General features: G+C 40.4%; 1 protein-coding gene across 1 annotated transcript; it reads left to right on the top strand.

Moving 5' to 3' along the window:
* Positions 1-235: 235 nt before the first annotated feature.
* Positions 236-18,186, top strand: LOC309719264 (uncharacterized protein). The gene is made up of 16 exons (XM_082555257.1): positions 236-603; positions 954-1,050; positions 2,923-3,136; positions 3,421-3,563; positions 5,812-5,986; positions 6,137-6,192; positions 7,038-7,234; positions 7,330-7,440; positions 7,597-7,722; positions 11,608-11,706; positions 11,792-11,947; positions 14,308-14,896; positions 16,929-16,992; positions 17,081-17,259; positions 17,347-17,435; positions 17,552-18,186. The coding sequence occupies exons 1-16, from the start codon at positions 418-420 to the stop codon at positions 17,648-17,650; spliced, it is 2,580 nt and encodes an 859-aa protein (XP_082411383.1). The 5' UTR covers positions 236-417; the 3' UTR covers positions 17,651-18,186.
* The last annotated feature ends 1,217 nt before the right edge of the window (positions 18,187-19,403 follow it).

Here is a 19,403-nt window from a genome sequence, read left to right as displayed (position 1 = left end):
AAACCAAAAAACAACAACAAAAAACGGTAATGAAAGATTAGAGTTAATGAACAAAGGAGGGAATCACCAATCAAGTATCATATTCGTAAATAACTCGTGTTTTGGTGCTTACGGATAATTTTGAATAGAGTCGTATTGTGCCACTCTCGCTGTCAGGTAAAGGTGTCGCCTGTAGATGGCACCCTCATACAATTAACTAGTCGGCACTCGGGGCCTGCCCCCAGCCAATCACAGCGCAGCTTTAAAGCAGTTCAATAAAGTTCGCTTTTTCCGCTGTGTGACTTCGCGCTAAGAGGAAACAGTCGCTTCTTGTCCGTGCAAAAGATGTGGGCGAACAAACCTACTCTGGCTGAATGTAACACAGTCAGGCTCGAAGTGACAGATACGAGCAAAAAGAGCCTGTTTTAAGGAAGGAACATGTATCTATGGCGCTTCTCCATCGCCATAACCCTCGGCTTGGTTTGGTATTGCTCAGACTGCGGACGCACACTGACTCAGTACTTATGTTTTCTTCTTTGCATTTCCACCCCGCTGCTGTCTGCAGTCAGCGGGCGAGAGAGCGGCACACAGACGGACGAAGAGGCGAAGGACGACCCAGTTCAGGTAGTTTGCGCAGTTGTTTGTGTTAAAACTAGTTGCAAAACCACCGTAGAAGTGTTAATAATTACAATTGTGAGCGTGAGGTGCGTTTTACAGTCACGTGATGGTATTTTGTATCACCTTATCACCCTTCTATGAATCACCGGTGAGGGTTGAAATGAGGGTTGTTGCTTGTTTTACTCATAACTTTAACGAAAGACCACACCAAAGCGTAGGTGGGTCATCCCCCATGTTTACACACATACCTGAACTCTGAAAATGTACATTAAAAATGAAAGTGTCCAGAGTCCTGCACTTTAATGCTGCAATTTTATAGCCCCTGGCTTTTAATTCACAGTGTTCCTGTTTTCCAGGAAACTGTTGTTGATGACTTGATTGATGGAGACACACCGGACCTGGCTGTGCCGCTGGAGTCTCAGTATCCACACGTGAAGAGATCTTTGCAGCAAGGTGAAGTATGTCTTTTGCAGTGGAGTAATTTGTCTGTAGAGGACGGGACTGTGTCTGTCATTGCAGGTTAGCAGTGCTTTACACGAGGACCGAAAGTGAGGGGTCAAAGTCGGGCCTGTCTCAGCAGATTTTCAGTTCTGTTTTGACTTGATATAGTTGGAAAGAACAGTTTTGCGTTGACACAGACTGGAACTGGAGCTCCTGTTACACAGAATGTGGAGGGATTTCAAGGAAGAAAAAGCTAACCAGCACACCCACAGCAGATGGGTATGCTACACATCACTGTGGCTGTTAAGCAGGAAATAAGATGGAGGTTTTCATAAAGCTTTGTGTTTATTTATGCGCTTTTGAGCACTGGTAATTGGTTTGTGGTAAGCCCAGACCATATGAGGTTTTTAAACAGTTTTTCCTCTTCCTGCAGAGATCTGCAAACCTGTGACAAAGTAAAAAGATAATATAGCTTCTTTTTCTTCTTCCTGTTTTTATAATGATACAAATGAATATGCTGTCTACCATTTGGAGCTTATGTCTGTATCTATTGGGCACCACAAACATATCTAAAGTCACTCTAGAATATTTAATAAGAACACTTTTTAATTTTGCATAAATCTTGTTTCATTTTTATACAAACAAAATAGAAAAATGCCAGATAGTTTGCAGGTGTCTTGTACATTAAATATGCACCCACCTGGAAGTTTGATTGGTGCACCCGTTTAGCTGCCCCTAATTCAAAAATCTAATTGGCCAAATCGCATGGCAGCAACTCTGTATATTTAGCAATGCATACAAATCAAGGTGACCTGGTGACATTTGAAGTAGGCATGAGGAATGGGAAGAAAGGTGACTTTAAATTTCGTTGAATGTGACATAAGGTTTTGGTGCTACATGAGTTGGTCTGAGTATTTCGCAAACTGCGCATTTACTGGGGTTTTCACAGCTCTCGTTCTGGTTCTTGTTTACAGAAAATGGACTTAAAAAAGAAAATATCCAGTGAGCAGCGGTTCCCTGGGCTTAAAATGCTTTGTTGATGCTAGAGGTCAGAGGAGAAGTTCGAGTCAGAGTTTGGAGTAAACAACATGAAAGCGTGGATTCATCCTGCCGAGTATCAACAGTTCTGGGTGGTGTTGACGATGTAATTGTGTAGGGGATATTTTCTTGGCACATTTTAGCGCTCTTAGTACCAACTGAGTATTGTTGAAATGCTACGGCTTATCTGAGTATAGTTGCTAACGATGTCCACCCTTTTATGATCACAGTGTGCCCATCTTCTGATGGTAGCTTCACATCATAGATGTAAGGCAGACAAATTTGCAGCTGTGGTGTGATGCTATCATGTCAATACGATTAAAATCTCTGAGGACTGTTTCAGCAAGTTGTGGAATCTGTGCAAAAAAGAAATATGGCTGTTCATAATGCAAAAGGAGTACTAGCAGGGTGTAACTAATGAAGTGGCCAGTTAATTGCTAAATATGAATAATTCTCAAATATCCCTGCAAATTAAATGAGAAACTGTAACAGCCCCACATTAACATTGTATTTGATGTTTCTCAGCGTATCTGTGAAATAAAACTGAAGTTGTGCTAATATCAAGAAAACAACAGCAAAAAACCTGCTCAGTGAATTCACAGCTGAGTAGCTGAACTCCAGATGGCCTGGTCTTCAAAATCTCGTCGCGGAAATGTGTGCCAAGATTTATATAAATAATTCTGGACTTCAGAAGTGGGAGCTTGAATTTTTCTTTAAAAAAAAAAAAAAAAAGCTTAAAAGTCAGCGCAGTTGTTGAATTTGATGCTCAGGAGGTGAGCATGGGAGCACAGTGTGAATGTAACTTTCCTTTGTGACTGACTTGCTGTGTGCCTGCTGTCCTCGCAGTGTTTGAATGCGCCTACGCTCAGCTCGTCCTGCCTTGGTACACCGTCCCCGAGTCGTGCGAGCAGCAGCCCCTGCACCAGGTTCTCAGCAGGGAATTCAACTTTGTAATCGACCGCATCATTGAAAGGGCCAAAGACTTTGATGTCTCCCACGCAGTCGTGGGCTCCATTCGGATTTTGACCCAGCACTTGCATAATGCGAAGCAGTCTGACAGGTGAAGCTTTACACTTTCTTTTATTTAATAGGATTCAGAATTCATGCTGTTGCTTCTTTGCACTCAGTAACATTTGAGAACTCTATAAATACCTCCAGTGTTTTTTATCACCTATGAATAATTTACTTTTTACTGTACCTTGCGATAATGCATTTTTCCTAAGGCACATAGTTTTAAGAGTAGTGTGCCACATCAGAATTAAGATTATGATCACGCACTTGTGGCGATAAACACTGAGCACTTACTCATAGTTGCTGTTCTTGTTCTTTTGCTTTCTCTTTCAGACAGCTCTTGTTTAGGTCCAGAGCAAAGGAGATTGCAGTTCTCCGAGAGCTCTCTGATGCTCTGGTATGTAACCTTTTCCCCAAATCTCTCTGGGGCCAAGAAGTCAACCGCTGTGCCTTAAATGAGATCATTGCCTTAAAGGGTAAGGAAGCATTAAATCATCTCTGCAGCAACAGTCTTATATAAGGACTAAGCCTCACATGAATTCTTTGAGGAGTGCGAGTTGTGTGTAATCCCTTATTGTCAGTGGCATTGTAGAGCTTAGACATGAATCTTAGGTTACATAAAAAGAAGGCTCCTTCTGCAGTGATCTGCCAATCCCCCCCTCAGGGTTTTGTCATTTTTATAGTAACAGATGAAATGCTTCATCCGGAGAGAGACTTGCTGTGGGGTAGGTTTTTGCAATTACGCATGCAATAAGTGATTTTTACAGCTGTGCTGTTTGGTGGTTAGAAAGTGCTAATTTCTGGCAACTGCTCATAGATCTGTAACTAAAAGATTTGGAGTAGTTGGCAATGTTATTTGTAGCTTCAGTGTTGCAGTAAAAATTCTGAATACTCATTTACTCTAGCAATATGGTTTGTTTTATCAATTCCAGTTATTCATTTCACAGAGGAGTTGATGTGACACCTTTAAACACTTAATATTTTGAGGAAATGCTTTAATTTTCTCTTATTGCAAGTTTTATGCGAGCACTGTCTTAAATATAAAGATGGAACCAGCATGTTGTATCTTGCATAATATGTGTAAAATCCGAAGTGTGCATGACACGTGCTTCTTTTATGGGGATTGTAGGGTCTGTATGCATAAGTATCAGGGGTGTGTCTAGCGCTGCTTTTCTGCTGGCTATTTTGAAGGTGCAAGTGGCTTTGTTACTGCTTCTCCTTTGGATTATCACCAAACCTCAACGCTTGCACGTGCAATACATACATGCTTAAGTACCACCAGAATTACCTCTGAGAAATACACCTACAGTATTTGGTAACTAGAATAATCAGGTTGCTGATCAGTTGGGTCATTACTTTTCTTGTTTTACTGATAGTCTGGTTAAAGCTCCATTCCAAAGACCTAACTCAAGGGATGAACCAGTGTTGTATGAACAGGCAACTTTGCAAAGAACCCATTTTGAATTGTGCTTTCAGGGACTTTGTTGCTAACAGCATGTGACAAAAACTCGTCATTTGTTCCCATTTCTTTTGCTGAATTTATGAAAAACCCCAAAGACAACACAGTTTGACAGCAACAACAAGGTGATTCTCAAAGAATTCAAATTTGGCAACATATTTTGGCATGCTGTGCAGTGTCTTTAGTTAAAAAAATAATAATAAATAAATAAATAATAATAAAAATGAGTAAACTGGACAAGTAGAGGGTGGGTGTCAGGCACTCTTTCATATGAAAAGGAAACTAACAGAAAAGACTGTAGCCCTCTATTTTCTAGCACCCCATACTACCATAAATTGAACGAGTAGTTAAGGAAATAGATGGATAGAAATCTAGATTTCAACACTTCCAAGTGGAAACTGAGTGTGTGTGTGTGGGGGGGGGGGTACGCTTTTTAATTCCTTACATGCTCCCAAAAGTTGGCTGATTTAGTTTTACTGATAATCCAGGTTTTTAGGCTTTGTGGGTAACTCAGTGGTAGCTCCCCATCAAAACACAAACTGAAGGGTGTTCAAACCACAAAAGCAGATTAATTAACATATAAATGATTTGTTTTTGTCTTACAAGCTTTCATAATGAGAAAAGGCAAATTTATATTTTAAATGAAAAAGCCTTTTAATCGAGGCTACATAACAGCAAAAAACCTTTGAATGAATACAACAAACTCATACAGCGGTTGGAACAAAACCCCTAAAAAGTCAAGTTGCATGTAATTTGCAAAGCAGTTTAAGTGCAGTGTTAAACGGTGAATGTTTTGTCTTAAACGCCTGCGTGGGAGTCCTAGGTTACTGCGATGCTGCAAAGCTAACTGGAGAGTCGCCAACAGGCTGTGATAGTTGCTACTCTTGTGGGACCTGCTTAGCAAAAAATGCAATCTGACTCGAGCCGCCATAACTCAAGGCTGAATTTAGAGGTTTTTAAACAGTTGAGGATGCTGCCCATCAACTCAGTTTTCCTGGCAGCAACTTGCCAGCCACCTCAAGAGCTATGAGGCGTAGGTAACACAACCTTGCAGGATTACACTAAACTAACAACTAACCAGGAGGCCACTGTTAAGTGTTATTTATTCAGGCATATCGCAGGGATTTTGGGCTTCTCACCAAAAAATGAGTGCATTTCCCAGTACATTTAGCCAGTCATTTAACTGTTGGAGCTACAATTACTGATCAAATAGCAATATTAGTGATTCAAACAGGACCGTGTATTAATGTTGGCTGTTTTCTCAGGATTGGGACATTTGGTTGCATGGCTGTCTGACCCCGACAATCTGAACCAGCTAGTGGTGAGCCAGCTTGCCATCGTGACATCCAAAAACTCAGTGGAGGAGCTCTATGGATCAGACACTGAAAAAGCCTCTCTGGCTTCACAGGAGAGCAAAGGCGAGGGGGGAGATAGTGATGTGTGAGTGGCTGTCATCTTTTGCACCCCGCTGACTTGACTGAACCGTAGTGAGCCTCAAAGCAATGACTGTAACTGCCACCTTCTGCGTCTGAAATTGGAATTGACCTGGATTTGTTTGGTGGCTTTTTTTTTCCTTCTCTCCCCCCGCAGGAGCTCGCACGGCACAGGGAATTCAGACGGCACCAGGACCAAGGGTAAAGGGAAAGGTGTGTTTAGTGATCGAATTGTAGCAGCTTATTCAATCCAAAGCTCTGTGAAACTGTGGGAAATGGTACATGCGGTTTCTAGTTTTATCCTTTTACCAGCAAGAAAACATTTTAAACTTGAGGGAGAAGGCAGATGGAGTGGGTGGTGGGTGTTCTGAGGCTAGATGACCGCGCTTGTGCAATGTCTTGTACTACAACTGTTTGATGAATGTGTTGCAAGCTATGTGACATGTTGATTTCCTTTACCAGCCTCCCTTTCAGTGCAGAATTAGTCCCCTGTTTATCTTGCTTGTGTGTCCAGAAGGCTAATTACACAAACCTCAAGCAGAATGCCAAATAATTCCTGCCATGTCTTCATGCAACTCTGATCAATCCAACAGTAATGATGTCTTAATAAGAATGGATTATGTCAGGATAATGAACCTTGTGATATGATAAATATACAAATCTTCTCCAATGGTTGCATCAGAAACACTCATCTGTTATAATCTCTGACATTTATTTCAGTCTGATGTGATTTTTATTAATTGTTATGCTGTCACATAGATCATAAAATTGAAAGGCTGATCATGCTTGCCTGCTGTCATGCCTAACTGAGCACGTGCTGTTTTGAGACTACTTTTTCTCTCACATTGTCTCACCACCCACTGTTGCTACACTTCCTCACAATGCAAGTGTATTCCTGTTTTTCAGCCAAAGTGGTGTTCATTATCGAGAGTTCGTTATTGTATACAAATGCATATTCGAGAGGGGGACATAATTTGAGTATAAATGTGAGTGAAAATAAAGATGTCTCTCTCGCAATGTAATGTATGTGTTTTGGGCTTTTTTCTTTTCTATTTTAGGCAACAAGTTAAAGGAAGGATGGTCAAAGTTTGTGCACAAGATAAAGTTAAAGAAAGCCAAGAAAAAGAAGATGAAAAAGATGGAGCAGGAGCGGTTGCTGAAGATCACAGCCTACAGGGGAGACTTGTCCAGCGATGACAATGTCAGCAGCAGGGAGGGCTCCATTCGCAGCCAGGAGGAGGAAGACTCTGACGGGGTAAGGCTGCTTCATATAATGCAGTGTTATAAAATGAAGACAATAATTTGCCAGACATAACAGATTCATTACTGCTTTTGGCCATACGAAATTAGGAAGATGGTGATCTGGAGGACTACCTGACAGCCGTTCAGGAGGACATGATCGAATTCAAGCTGTCATATGAGATGTGGCGCGTTGGCCGCTGGGCTGTCAGCATCCCGAATGTGAGTTATAAATATCAGTGACAGTGTGGAAAGTCCTGGAGGCTTGTTATCTGTCTGCAGAGGCCTTGTAATAGCAAGCACAATGTCCTTGGGTGACATGTTAAAGTTTTGAGCTGGATTTTTTTTTTTTTTTAACAGTAGTTTACTACATTGTAGGCTGACTGGGAGGATGAGAAGCTAATCTTCACTGTTCACCTGGAGGAAAAAGACAGTCCTGAGAACCTCCAATGGGACATCAAGAAGAGCTACATGGATATTGTACACTTCAGCAACAGATGGCAGGTAAAAGGACAAATGAAAGTTCTGTTTTGTTGTATCTTTGTTCCCAGTTTTCTCCCTTAAACTGGTTTGTTGACTTCTGATTTGCACAGTTATATTGTAAGGTACAAGACGCTACAATTTTACAGAGAAAACCCCAAAAATCAAAGGTTTTGGTCCACACTGACACGATGGCATCACACAGTTCCTGCGGTTAGGTGCACATTAATCATGTCAATCTTCCACTCCACCACATCCGAAGGGTGCCCATACTGGATTGACATCTGGAGATTGTGGAGGCCATTGTTGTGTTCACTATAAATGGCCTGTATTTGTATAGCGCTTTACTTGTCCCTAAGGACCCCAAAGCGCTTTACACATCCAGTCATCTACCCATTCACACACTGGTGATGGCAAGCTACACTAAACCAGTTTGAGATGATTTGAGCTTTGTAATGTGGTGTACTATCAGAAGATTATGTGTAAAGTGCATCTCAGCACCATTACAGCAGCACCACTAGCCTGAACCGTTGATTCAAGGTAAGGATGGATCCATGCCATCCAGAAGTTGCAGCAGAAAAGGACTCATAAGAGCAGGCAGTGCTTTCCCAGTCACTGTTTTCCTTTTTTGGTGGGGCTGCGGGAATTGTAGCCCGAGTTCCCTTAGCAGAAATGATTGAAACCCAGTGTGGTCTTCTGCTGCTGTAGTTTATCTGCATGTTGCTTGTTCAGAGATGCTACTCTGCATGCCTTGGTTGTAACTTTACGTTCCTATAAACTCAAACAGTCTGGCCATTCTCCTTTGGCCACTGGCATCATCAAGACATTTTCACCCAGAGAGCTGATGCTGAGTGGATATTTTCTTCTTCCTTTGAACACTAGAGATGGTTGTGGGAAAATTCACAGGAGAGCAGCAGTGTCTGAAATATTCAGATCAGCCCATCTGTCACCAAAAAACTGACAAATTCCAAATTCAAAGACTGTTAAATTGCCTTTCTTTCTCATTCTGATCCTCGGTTTGAACTACAGCAGATTGTCTTGACTATGTCTACGTGCATCGACTGCCATGTGATTGGCCGATTAGATATTTGTACTAAGAAGCAGTTAAACAGATTTATGTAACGAATTGCTCAATGTGTAGTTATCATAAATAGAATAAAGTATTAGCTGAATTTCATTCCTCCCTGTCATTATGTTAAAGCCATTAACTGAGGAAGAAGGAAAATCACAACCACAACTACTTTTTTGGTCCTCCTAAAAGTGGTAAAAATGACACACTACACTTAGACTTTTAGAACAGTTTGAAATCAAGAAAAACCTGGTGGGCTGGATTTTATTTTATTTTTTAACTGACAGGTCACAAAGAGTGAGAATAAATGGGGTTCTGTCGGACTCAGTGTTCTCCTCCACAGGATCTCCTCAAGGGTGCGTCTTATCACCCTTATCATTCATTCTCTATACAAACGTGTGTCAGAGCAGATATGAAAACAGGGCCGTCATTAAATATGCAGAGGACTCTGTTATTGTCAGCTTACTGAAAGAGGGTGAAACTAACCACAGTCCAGCCATTGATGACTTTGTTCAGTGGTGTGAGGAGTCTTATCTCCAGTTGAACGTATCTAAAACAAAAGATATGGTTATTGATTTTAGGAAACAACAAAATGGGTACGGAGTCACTTTAATTAAAGGTTAGAAAATAGAGCAAGTACAATCATATCAATATCTTGGCACCATAATCAATGAAAAACTGAATTTTGATCAGAATTGCAAAACAGTTTGTAAAAAGGGTCACCAGCACCTTCACTGCCTCAGGAAACTTGCTCATTTCCACATTGGCCAAAAATTTTTTAGCTTCGTTTTATCGTTCTTTTGTTGAGTCTGTTTTATCCTTTGTTTGGTGGCATGGGTTGGTCAGACCTCTGTCACAGAGAAAAACTCACTGAATCGGATAGTGAGATGGTCCAGTCGTCTGATAGGTGAGCCACAGTCTTGTTTAGCCTCCCTGTACTCTAAACAGGCTTTATAAATCCTTAAAAATGGTTCCCATCCTCTACGGGGTGAATTTCAGCTTTTCCTCAGGACAAAGTGTTATAAAAACAGCTTTGTCCCTGTTGCTGTTACTGAATTAAATAAGAACAGTTTTTGATTCGAAACGTTAAATTACTATATATGTGCTACAGTGAGGTTTATATTTATTAGGTATGTCTGTTTTTGAAGGGATGCCAAATGCTATCATTTTTCTGTAAAGCAAATTTACCTTGCGTATGGGTATAAATAAAGTTACCTTACCTAGATTTACTTGTCACTGGATTTATTTCCCTTCCTTTCACTAAGCTGAACTGTGTTTGGGGAGCTACGGAGAGTCTTGTTGAATGAAATCAATTATTGGCTTGATCCTCTGTGAATTGAATGATTATCTGAGTCATTGACTTCGCATGCAGGGAGGCACAGTGAAGCAATGTTTAGCACTGTCACTTCAGAGCAAGAATGTTCCTGGTGCAATCCTCCCATGTGCCTGCGTGGTTTTCCTCTGGATATTTGAGCTTCCTCCCACAGTCCAAAGACATGGTGATTTGACTAGATGTGACTGTGAGAGAATCTGTGTCTCCTTGTGTAGGCACTGTGGTGGATTTAAGGTGGATGGATGATCATGTCCAAGTTGCATGCAAGCAAACGAGATAATGATACAGAAGTGAGGGGACGTCAATCACCTTTTCAATTAGTGTCTGTCACTTGGTTTTTAAAAAGTGCTTGTCAGTGAGCGATGAGAAGGCAAGCTATGTCCTCAAATCAAATGTCTAAAGGACAAGTTTTCATTCCAAATAAAACTTCTACCCATTTTAAGTCGTCCTTTCTCCCTATGCTGGTTTAGAAAAGTTTCAGTCTTGTACCAAAAACAGTGCAACTTGGGAAGATGTCAGTGAAGCCTCATGTTAAATTCAGATCAGCTTTAAAATGCACTTTTTTTTTTTTTTTTTTTTTTTTTTTTTTTTTGTTTACATAGGATGGATTCTGACTCTGTGTATATGTGGACATAGAATAGTGTAGACAGACTTTGCTGGTGGTTTCTACAGGTTAGGATGCTAGGAGTGCCACCGCTGCGGTGTGCATAGGCAATAAAAAGGTCTTCGTCACATAAAAATAAAAAAAAGAGAAATAAAATACAAAATAAGCACACCATGCTCTTATGTTTTAATTATATTTCATCTTTACATTGTAAATGTAACATTAGTGTTATCTCATGAAAGACTTGATAATTTTGGCATTTTCATTTACATTCAGGGAAGCATTGACTCACGAGTTGAGGTGGAGCTGGTGTGAACAACAGTGCATGTATTAACTTCTTGGTAGCAGTATAGTGAGACTGCATTTCCTAAGAATTAAATGAGTGACCTATTATTTTGAAATGCCACGCGCGCTTTTTCAGTCTGTATTCATTACGAGGCGTTCCCAGCAGCCGAAATGTCAGCATGAAACATTGAGAAATGTTTTCAGTTATATTGACTAGTATTTGCCCATTCTACACTATTATTATTTTAATTATTATCATTAGTCAGAGGTGATTCCAACATCATATAACTGAAGCTTTGTGGATGTAAATGAAATGTTGTTATACTGATATCAAAATGATACGGATGCTTTTCTAAGGTGCATAGATGCTACAGATGAGTTGTTTAGCACGTTGTTAGGTAGTTACTAGGCAACATCATAACGTGCTAAAGATAAGAAACTTCAGATGCCTGAGCTTGCACAAATCCTCATCACGTACGAGGAGTTCACAGGTGAACACAGCGCTTTGATGACCACCTGTTACAGTTCTAAGCCTTCAACTGTAAAAACTGATTAAGGTCTCTTAGGTCAGCTTTAGGCTTTTAATTATGGTGTTTTTTTTTCCTTGTCTTTATCCAGGACTCCACCAGCCTACCTGGGGTCTTGGTGCTGGAGGAGATGGAGGTCAACGATAAAGTTAAAGAAGAAGCAAGAGTATCAGTGGAGCACTTCCTGCAAGTGAGAGAGATCACAAGGCTCGGATATGTTGATAGATAAACACTTAGTGTGTCATGTCTTAACAATGTGTCATTTTCCTTCCCAGGAACTGGTTTCCGATAATCTGATCGGCCACACTCAACCAGTATTTCAGTTCCTCTGCCCGCTTGACAAACTCTTGAATGAGGAGAAACATGGAGGCGTTTGGGGCCTGCTCAGCGGCTTGGCTTACTTCCTCACTCCCAGCTACGAAGAAGATGAGGTAATGTTTCACTGCCACTTGTAATCAACTAGTCATTTTAGAGTGTTTCCAAGGTAACGGAGTTTTGCTTTTAGTTCTGGTAATATTAAGAATGATTTCATCGAGGTTTCTGAAATCTCGTAATGTTGAAAAACTGTCAGATGGGATAAGAGCACAGAAGCAGACAGACTTGTGGAGTATGCCACATCAGTTTCTGGGCACACCTGATTGATTGTGCCCTGGTGATCTTCAGCCCAGCTGTCATGGGATGAGAGGTATATGACCAACTAACTAAACAAAAATTTGGGGTAGTCTAAACCTGCCATTAGACACTTATATTTCGGAGAAAGCAAAAGAAAAAATGATTACTCAAACTGTCAGCTGTAAACGTCGCTCAGAGTGACTTCCTGGTTAATATTGACCTGATTTCAGTTGTAGACACAGATGCACACACTGATTTCCTGTGCAAAGAGAGATTATTTTAAGCAAAGGTGACCACCGTTTCCAAAAAAAAAGTAATTTGGATCATTTTGATAAACTCTTGGCCTATGTATAACTTGTCTGATTGTATGACTGCTTCTGTTGGACTTACTGTAGTGCTGCTGCGTTCAACATTTATTTAGACAAATTTATTTTAGAATCAATAAAACAATAACCAGAATCGGCGTCTCTCTTGTAGTGCGAAACTATTCATTTCTACCTTCTGTCTTTTTAAGGATATTTAAATTAATTTCTAAATTGCAAACTCAAAACAGAAGTTAAATCTGATACGATGGGAAGCTTTAGAAACAGTTAAGAACAGCTTTTATTGATTTTTAGCTGCTTTTTTTTTTTTACTTTTTGTTATAAGAAAGTGGTGCTAATGGTTGTAACCTCTGGCTCCAAGAGAAAGTGTGGAAGAAAAAAATACCATCTTAACAACTTTAAAAACATCCTTTTGATTTCTTTGCAATATTAGCTTTCCTTTTCATTGAACATCAGATGGACATTTATAGATGGTGATATTTGCTCTGATATCTACAGGTGCCGTTATTGCTCGTGTACAGTTGGTTTATAAATTATAATTATATTACCACATTTGGAAATTGGCAGTGGGTAGAGATCAGTAGCCACTGCCATAATTTAAAATGAATTAAACTAAAAGGCTTGCATGGGTTTTCTGCAGCTACTCCAGCTTACTCCCACAGGGCCGGTGTTATTGACTGTAGGTGTGAAGCACAACTCCAGATTGAAGACCAAAAGATTTGGCATAAAAAGCACAGCCACTGCCTGCTGTGGACAGTTTACCACACCGTTTCACTTCAGTTCTTTGTGTGTTTATAATTTTGCCTCATCAACGCTGGCTGACTGACGAACAACAGCACAAGCAACCGTGATCCACGGGCCGGTTGTACCACACACTGTACAGTGTCTATCTGGCAACAGAGCTATTTGTAGGCAGACGGGCCATCCCCAGCTAGTGGACAGTGAACGTGCTACATCTGCTGGACTATAAAATCCACTTGAATGGTTGGTTGTCTCTCTGACCCCTGTAATAGAATGGAGACTGCCCAGGCTGGGCTCTGCCTCTTGTCCTATGACAGCTGGTGTAGGCTTCAGCTTCTCCACTTTTATGGAGCGAATTGGAAATAAATTCCCAGTATAGTTGTCACAAAAGAGGAAAACAAAAATGCTATGCAGTTTTAAAAATGTAAAACCTTTTGAAAAGATGGGAATTGACTACCGACGGGTAAAATGTGGTATAGCTTCAAGGTGTGAAAAGAAGTCCCTCAAAGCAACGTGGAAGAACCTTAAACCTGCATTCTTTTTAATGGCCATCAGGGGGCAATACCTGTAGTTGTGAAAAGATTTCTAAAGGACTAGAAAACCTTGAGGACTTAAACTATATAAACTGACTTTGTTTTGTTCAATATGACCCAAAACCCAGTGACAGCGTTGTAAACTTTGGTCATTCTAAGTGTGGGAATTATCTGCAGAATGCTTATTGGGAGGATCTTTTGGGGAAGGTAAAGCAGGTCAGTAGGGAAGTAGTGATGCACAGTGGTACCCATAGCTAGTGCACATACACCCATAGTGAAGTTGAATTTTGGTCTGCTGGTTCACATAATTCAACTTGATAGCCTGCAAATGCATGTTGGTAGCATCTGTCTAAAGGTCAAACTGAGAAAATGTTGTAGACTTCTTCTAGAGCTGCAGAAATGATGTACAGCATTTCATGTAACAAGAAACATCATGTAGACGTGATGTAATTCCCCTTTAAATATTTCTTAGTGAGCAAACGTATGGATTCATTTAGTCTCAGCTCTGTCGTGGAGTACAGTCAGAAAGGCCAGTGCCTCAGGGACAGCCTTCACAAAGAGATTGTTTTGTTTACTTTGCAGAACTCGAGCATGCAGCCCGGAGCCCCAGATGAAAACACAATGTCATCTCTGCAACTAGAATCAACAGCTCAGTCTTTGGAGAACCACAGTGCCTCTGATGTCCCCAGTCAAACTCTTCCATCTATTATTATCTCCCAGTACGATTCCCCTTTAGAACTGCCTGAGGAGACTGACATTAATCCACAGCCTTCTGTTGACTCAAAGTCCTCAAATGAAAATGGCTCCCAAGAAAAAAACGAGGATTCTGATAATCCCTTAACCTCTCACTTTAAAACACTCTTCAAAGGATTTGGCCGATATAGATCACACGAGTCTCTGGCCTCAACAAAAAACGGCAGTGCGGAAGATGTGCCCGACTTGGGCTTGCAGCGGGAGGGTCCAGAGGGCTCGTCGTGGCTTCACTTCAGTGCGAGGTCCAATAAAAGGGAGAAAACGTGTTTTAGGTCCGGAGGACTGTACAAGGCGAAAGGAAAGGAGGCACAGGCTACACTGCAGAGAGGGGACAACTCCCAGGCTCTAAAGAACCAAGTCAACAGGGAACAGCCGGAGGCGACCAAAGCCATATTTGATCTGCTGAAAGAAATATCCGGTTTGTTTTAATGTTTAAAGCCACTTTGTACTGTCATGTATACTTCACTCAACATTTTAAAGCACATTGTAGCTTTTTATATTTATTAATGCATTCCTTTGAAGACTAGGCAAACAGCTGCTTTGGTTCATTTCAGTACAAGAACAAAATTAACCTGTAGAGACTTGAAACTTGCCTGAGAAAGTTAATCCTTTGTAGTGAGTATTTGGTCTGTGTGAACTGTCACGTGGGATTTTAAGGTGAGAGCATGGCTTGTTTTTAAAAGCCCAAGAGTGGTGTATTCACACTCTCTCACACAATGAAGGGCTGACAGCTGGCAGCCGCATTATGTTCTCAAAAGATTTTCTGCAAAAATAAAAACCTTTTTGCTTCGACGGTGCAGATTAAAATCGTGCAGGTCACAAAAGAAGTCTTAGACAAAAGTGCAGCCTTGATGTTCGCTGTGATGATTTATCAACCTCAGGCAAACCTCACAATCATGAAAGGCCCCCCCCCCCCCAGTACTGAAATAAACTGCAATAAGCTCAAAGGCAGAAAAATGTCTGTTTATATTCTTTATGATAAAAGCTGTGGTAGTTCAGAACATCTATTCTATTTGATATGTTTTGACACTTAAATTGGATTACATTGTATCTTTTTTATAATTTGGCACTTTGAGAGAGTTAACAAGCCAATTTTATTTTTATAGCTTAAACCTACAAATTGGAGATTTGCCTCTGGGCTTTACAGTGGTGTTGTACCTCATGTTATGCAGACGTCCATCTGTGCAGCTACAGCTTGATGTGCAGATGAACAGAATTATTAGCCCACCTATGACAGTATTCCCCAAGAGGTGTTAAACAGAGCGAGGAATGTTTTTAGCACAGGTAAACATCAAAGTTTTATTTTAGATGATTACATTATTTTTACTTTGCACACAGAAATAAAAGACAAACTACCAGGGGCCAAATGATTAACCCCACTGATGCCAACAGTCAGTTGTGATTGGTTTTTGTTGGACAGCCTGCCGTCGTTTACCGTTTTCAACAAGTCTTGCATGCGTCTCCTGAGCAGTCGCAGCCCATTCTTCTTCATCTCTTTAGTTCTTCCAGATTTGATGATCTTTTAGTCATCCAATTTAATGGGACACGACTGGTTACTGTGATGTTGGAAGACAAAGCAATAACCCACACCCAGTTTTGCTGCTGACTGCTTGAGGTTTTCTGTCAGAATTATTCACATATCCATCCTTCTTTACGATTCCTTCCACCTTGACCAGATTCCCAGTTTCAGCATTCAGGCACCGTTATACTCCCACCACTGTTTCACTGTGGGTTCTGTGTTCTTCGGATTGTACACCTCTGCTGTGTTTCTCCAAACATAAGCAGCATCTGTTTGTTCAAATAGCTCTAGTTTCACTTCATCTGTCTACAGGACAAACTTCCAGTATAGATAATCTTTCTCCAGGTTGTCCTTAAGCTTACTTTAGTCTGGCTTGAAGTTGTTTCTCCTGCAAAAACCTTGGTCTTCTTTAAGCCTACAGTTCCCATATTGGCCAAGTCATGACAGTTGTTCTTTAGTCACATCGCTCACTAGTTTCCTTTCCACACTCTTCCCATCTCTGGCAGGTTTGTTCTTTATTGTGTGGCTTATTGAGTTTCTTGATGATACTTCTCGCACCAGTTCTTGACATGTGGAAATGCTGTGATAACTTTGTATATCCATCCCCTGCTTTGTGAGCATCAACAATTCTTTTTCTCAAGTCCAAACTGATTTCTTTTGTTTTTGGCACAGTGCTTTCTCAAATGACAGCTCAAATCTTTGAAGAAGTTTTTCATACTGTGTGTAAATTGGAAGATAACCTTCATTTTTAACTTGACTTTATAAGCACTGAGAATTACAAAGGTAAAGCCTGTCTCTGCACAGCAGCAGGGGGGCTAATAATACTGGCCCTTTTTTTTGTTTTCCTGAAATAAGTAAAGTTAAGACAAGCTAAAAACATGCAACATAGTGCTACTCTAAGATGACACTAACACTCTTATTTCCCTTACAGGAAACTCCTTCCTCATAAATATCTTCGACACTGTTCTGAAACCTTTTATGCCCATTCTGAAAAAGTAAGTGGCACCAGCGCGCTCCCACGGGTCAAACATTGTTATATCCCGGTCTATGAATGACTCATGAGTTTTGCATATTTTTCTCCAGGAAAGTGAACTCTTTCCTAAGAAAGGTGAACCCAACACAGGCGCAGATGGCTTCGTACATCGACAACCTGCGCAGCAAACTGTGGCCAGAGTCTCCTCCACCAACGCCTCATCCTCCTCGTACCGATGAGGAGAAGGACGAGACCAGGGATCGAGCGCATAACCTCATCAATGCCAAATGTAACAACACCTCTTTGCAGTGCAGCAGTTGATTTGGCACTTAATAATCCATCTAAAGTTTTTTTTGTTTTTTTGTCTTTGCCATAGATTCAAATGTTTTGTTCCTGAAGAAGACGGACATGGAGTCTGTGTTCAATCTTTTCCAGGACAGAGAGGAAAACAAAACCCTGGTTTACGTGAGTATGCAAACTTCCTTTTTCAGCACACCTCATTTTTTGTATCAAATTCTCACTTTTCACTGTATGTTGCACGTAAATCTTTGTTCTTTCTCACGTCTCCACTCCCGTAACAGATGCTCCTGTCATTTCTGTTGAGAGAATTTCTCCCCAGTGAGTTTTCACTGAATGAGAGTGCTGCTGTTCTGCAAAAAGTGACCGGCTCCACCAGCTGATCGGTGACCGCCTGTTTTTACCTGTGCTGAAGTTTTTAAAGTATCCAGTTATTTATTAATCATCTTAAAGTGCCTTAAAATGTTTGAGACCACATGTTTCGCAGCCTTTTCATACGTATATAATTTTTACTTCAAAAGTACTGTGAATATTTTGTATTGTGAACTGCTTTTGTATACCTTCACATGTCAGGTTAATGAATTGTGACTGGTGTGTACTGGAAAACATTCTTTGTGGGAGCCAACTTAACTTTTATTGTTGACCTCAAGAGAAGAAAGTGGCCTATACGTTATATTTACAGGTTGAATTTCACTCTGCATGATTTAATAATTGTTTTTCAAAAAATGTTTTCACTTTGAGAGTTTCTGTATGGTTTATACTCTGTTAGAGTTAACTTTTTTCAACTATTGTGAAAACAAAATATGTCACAATTTAAAATTGCCTAAATGTGTCAAACCGCTGCCGGCACAGCTGTCAGTGGAAACTTGAAATTATGCAAATGTGAATTGTTCCAAATAAAATATTTTAATAAAGGTTATATCCGTCTTTGTGTATAACTTAAAATTAGACTGAAACTGTGTAAATGTGAGCTCTAAATTTGTTTCTGATACCAGCAGCACATTTTCTTTGAAGCAAAACCTGAGTAAAAGATGATTCATGCGGTTTAAATGGGTTAATCCTCTAAGGGAAATCGCGTTAGTGAAGTGTGAGGTGTATGAAAATAATTACGGTTATAAATTCACTGGCTTAAAATACCTTGTTAACGTGCAGACACCATTTATTTATTTCATTCCTAGCGGGGAATGTTTAGCGGGGTCTACATGTTTGATATAATAACTGGTACGGTCTTAAAAAATTAGGCCAATTCAGATCTTTAAAAATGGGAAATGCTTTTGTTTTCAGTTCTAATTAAAAGAACGAAACAAACCCGATGTTACTAGATGAAAATTGTACATGACAGGATTATTCTGGTCCAGGTCACACAAGGGAGATTATGGCCAGTGTAACATTAATTTTTTCATTCTCCTACTCGAGTCAGGTAGCAACACCACTGAACCAAACTCTCATTTCCACAAGAAAACTGTTAAATCTGATTTAATCCTATTATCAGCCTCAGGTGATCAACGAGAAGTCAACATAATCTTATGACGAATATGCAAGTGAATTCTTTCCCAGACCATCAACTTGTTTATTAATTCACTTTGACTGGCACAAAAAACTAAAGACTGTCTTTCAGGGGGATCATACCAACTTCAGTGTCTGTGAATTTTCAGGCCACAACAATCTATTAAAATGTAGGACATATTTATATCCCAGACAAATACATTTTCTGGGATATAAATACGTTAAATAATGGACATTACATTATGGGTCAGGGGGAGTAATTTAGCAGACATAAGCATTAACATTATATTGAAACATACTCACTGGCCACTTTATTACATGGCAGCAACTCTGTGAAATTATGGACATACACATGGTCAAACTGAGCGTCGAGCGGAAGAAAGGTGATTAAGTGAATTTGAACGTGGCATAGATGTTGGTGATGGACAGGCTGGTTGGAGTATTTCAGAAACTGCTGCTCTACTGGGATTTTCTCACATAACAAGCCCAGTGTTCACAGAAGAGAGAAAATATCCAGTGAGCAGCAGTCCTCTGGGTGGAAATGCTTGTTGATATCAGAGTTATGAAGAGAATGGCCAGACTGCTTCTAGCTGAGAGGAAGGCAAAAGTAACAGCAGAAGAGCACACTGG

This window comes from Aulonocara stuartgranti (genome assembly GCF_965226115.1).
Source record: "Aulonocara stuartgranti genome assembly, chromosome: 2".
In the NCBI taxonomy this organism is placed as follows: Eukaryota; Metazoa; Chordata; class Actinopteri; order Cichliformes; family Cichlidae; genus Aulonocara; species Aulonocara stuartgranti.
This window is presented reverse-complemented; position numbering and strand designations above follow the sequence as displayed.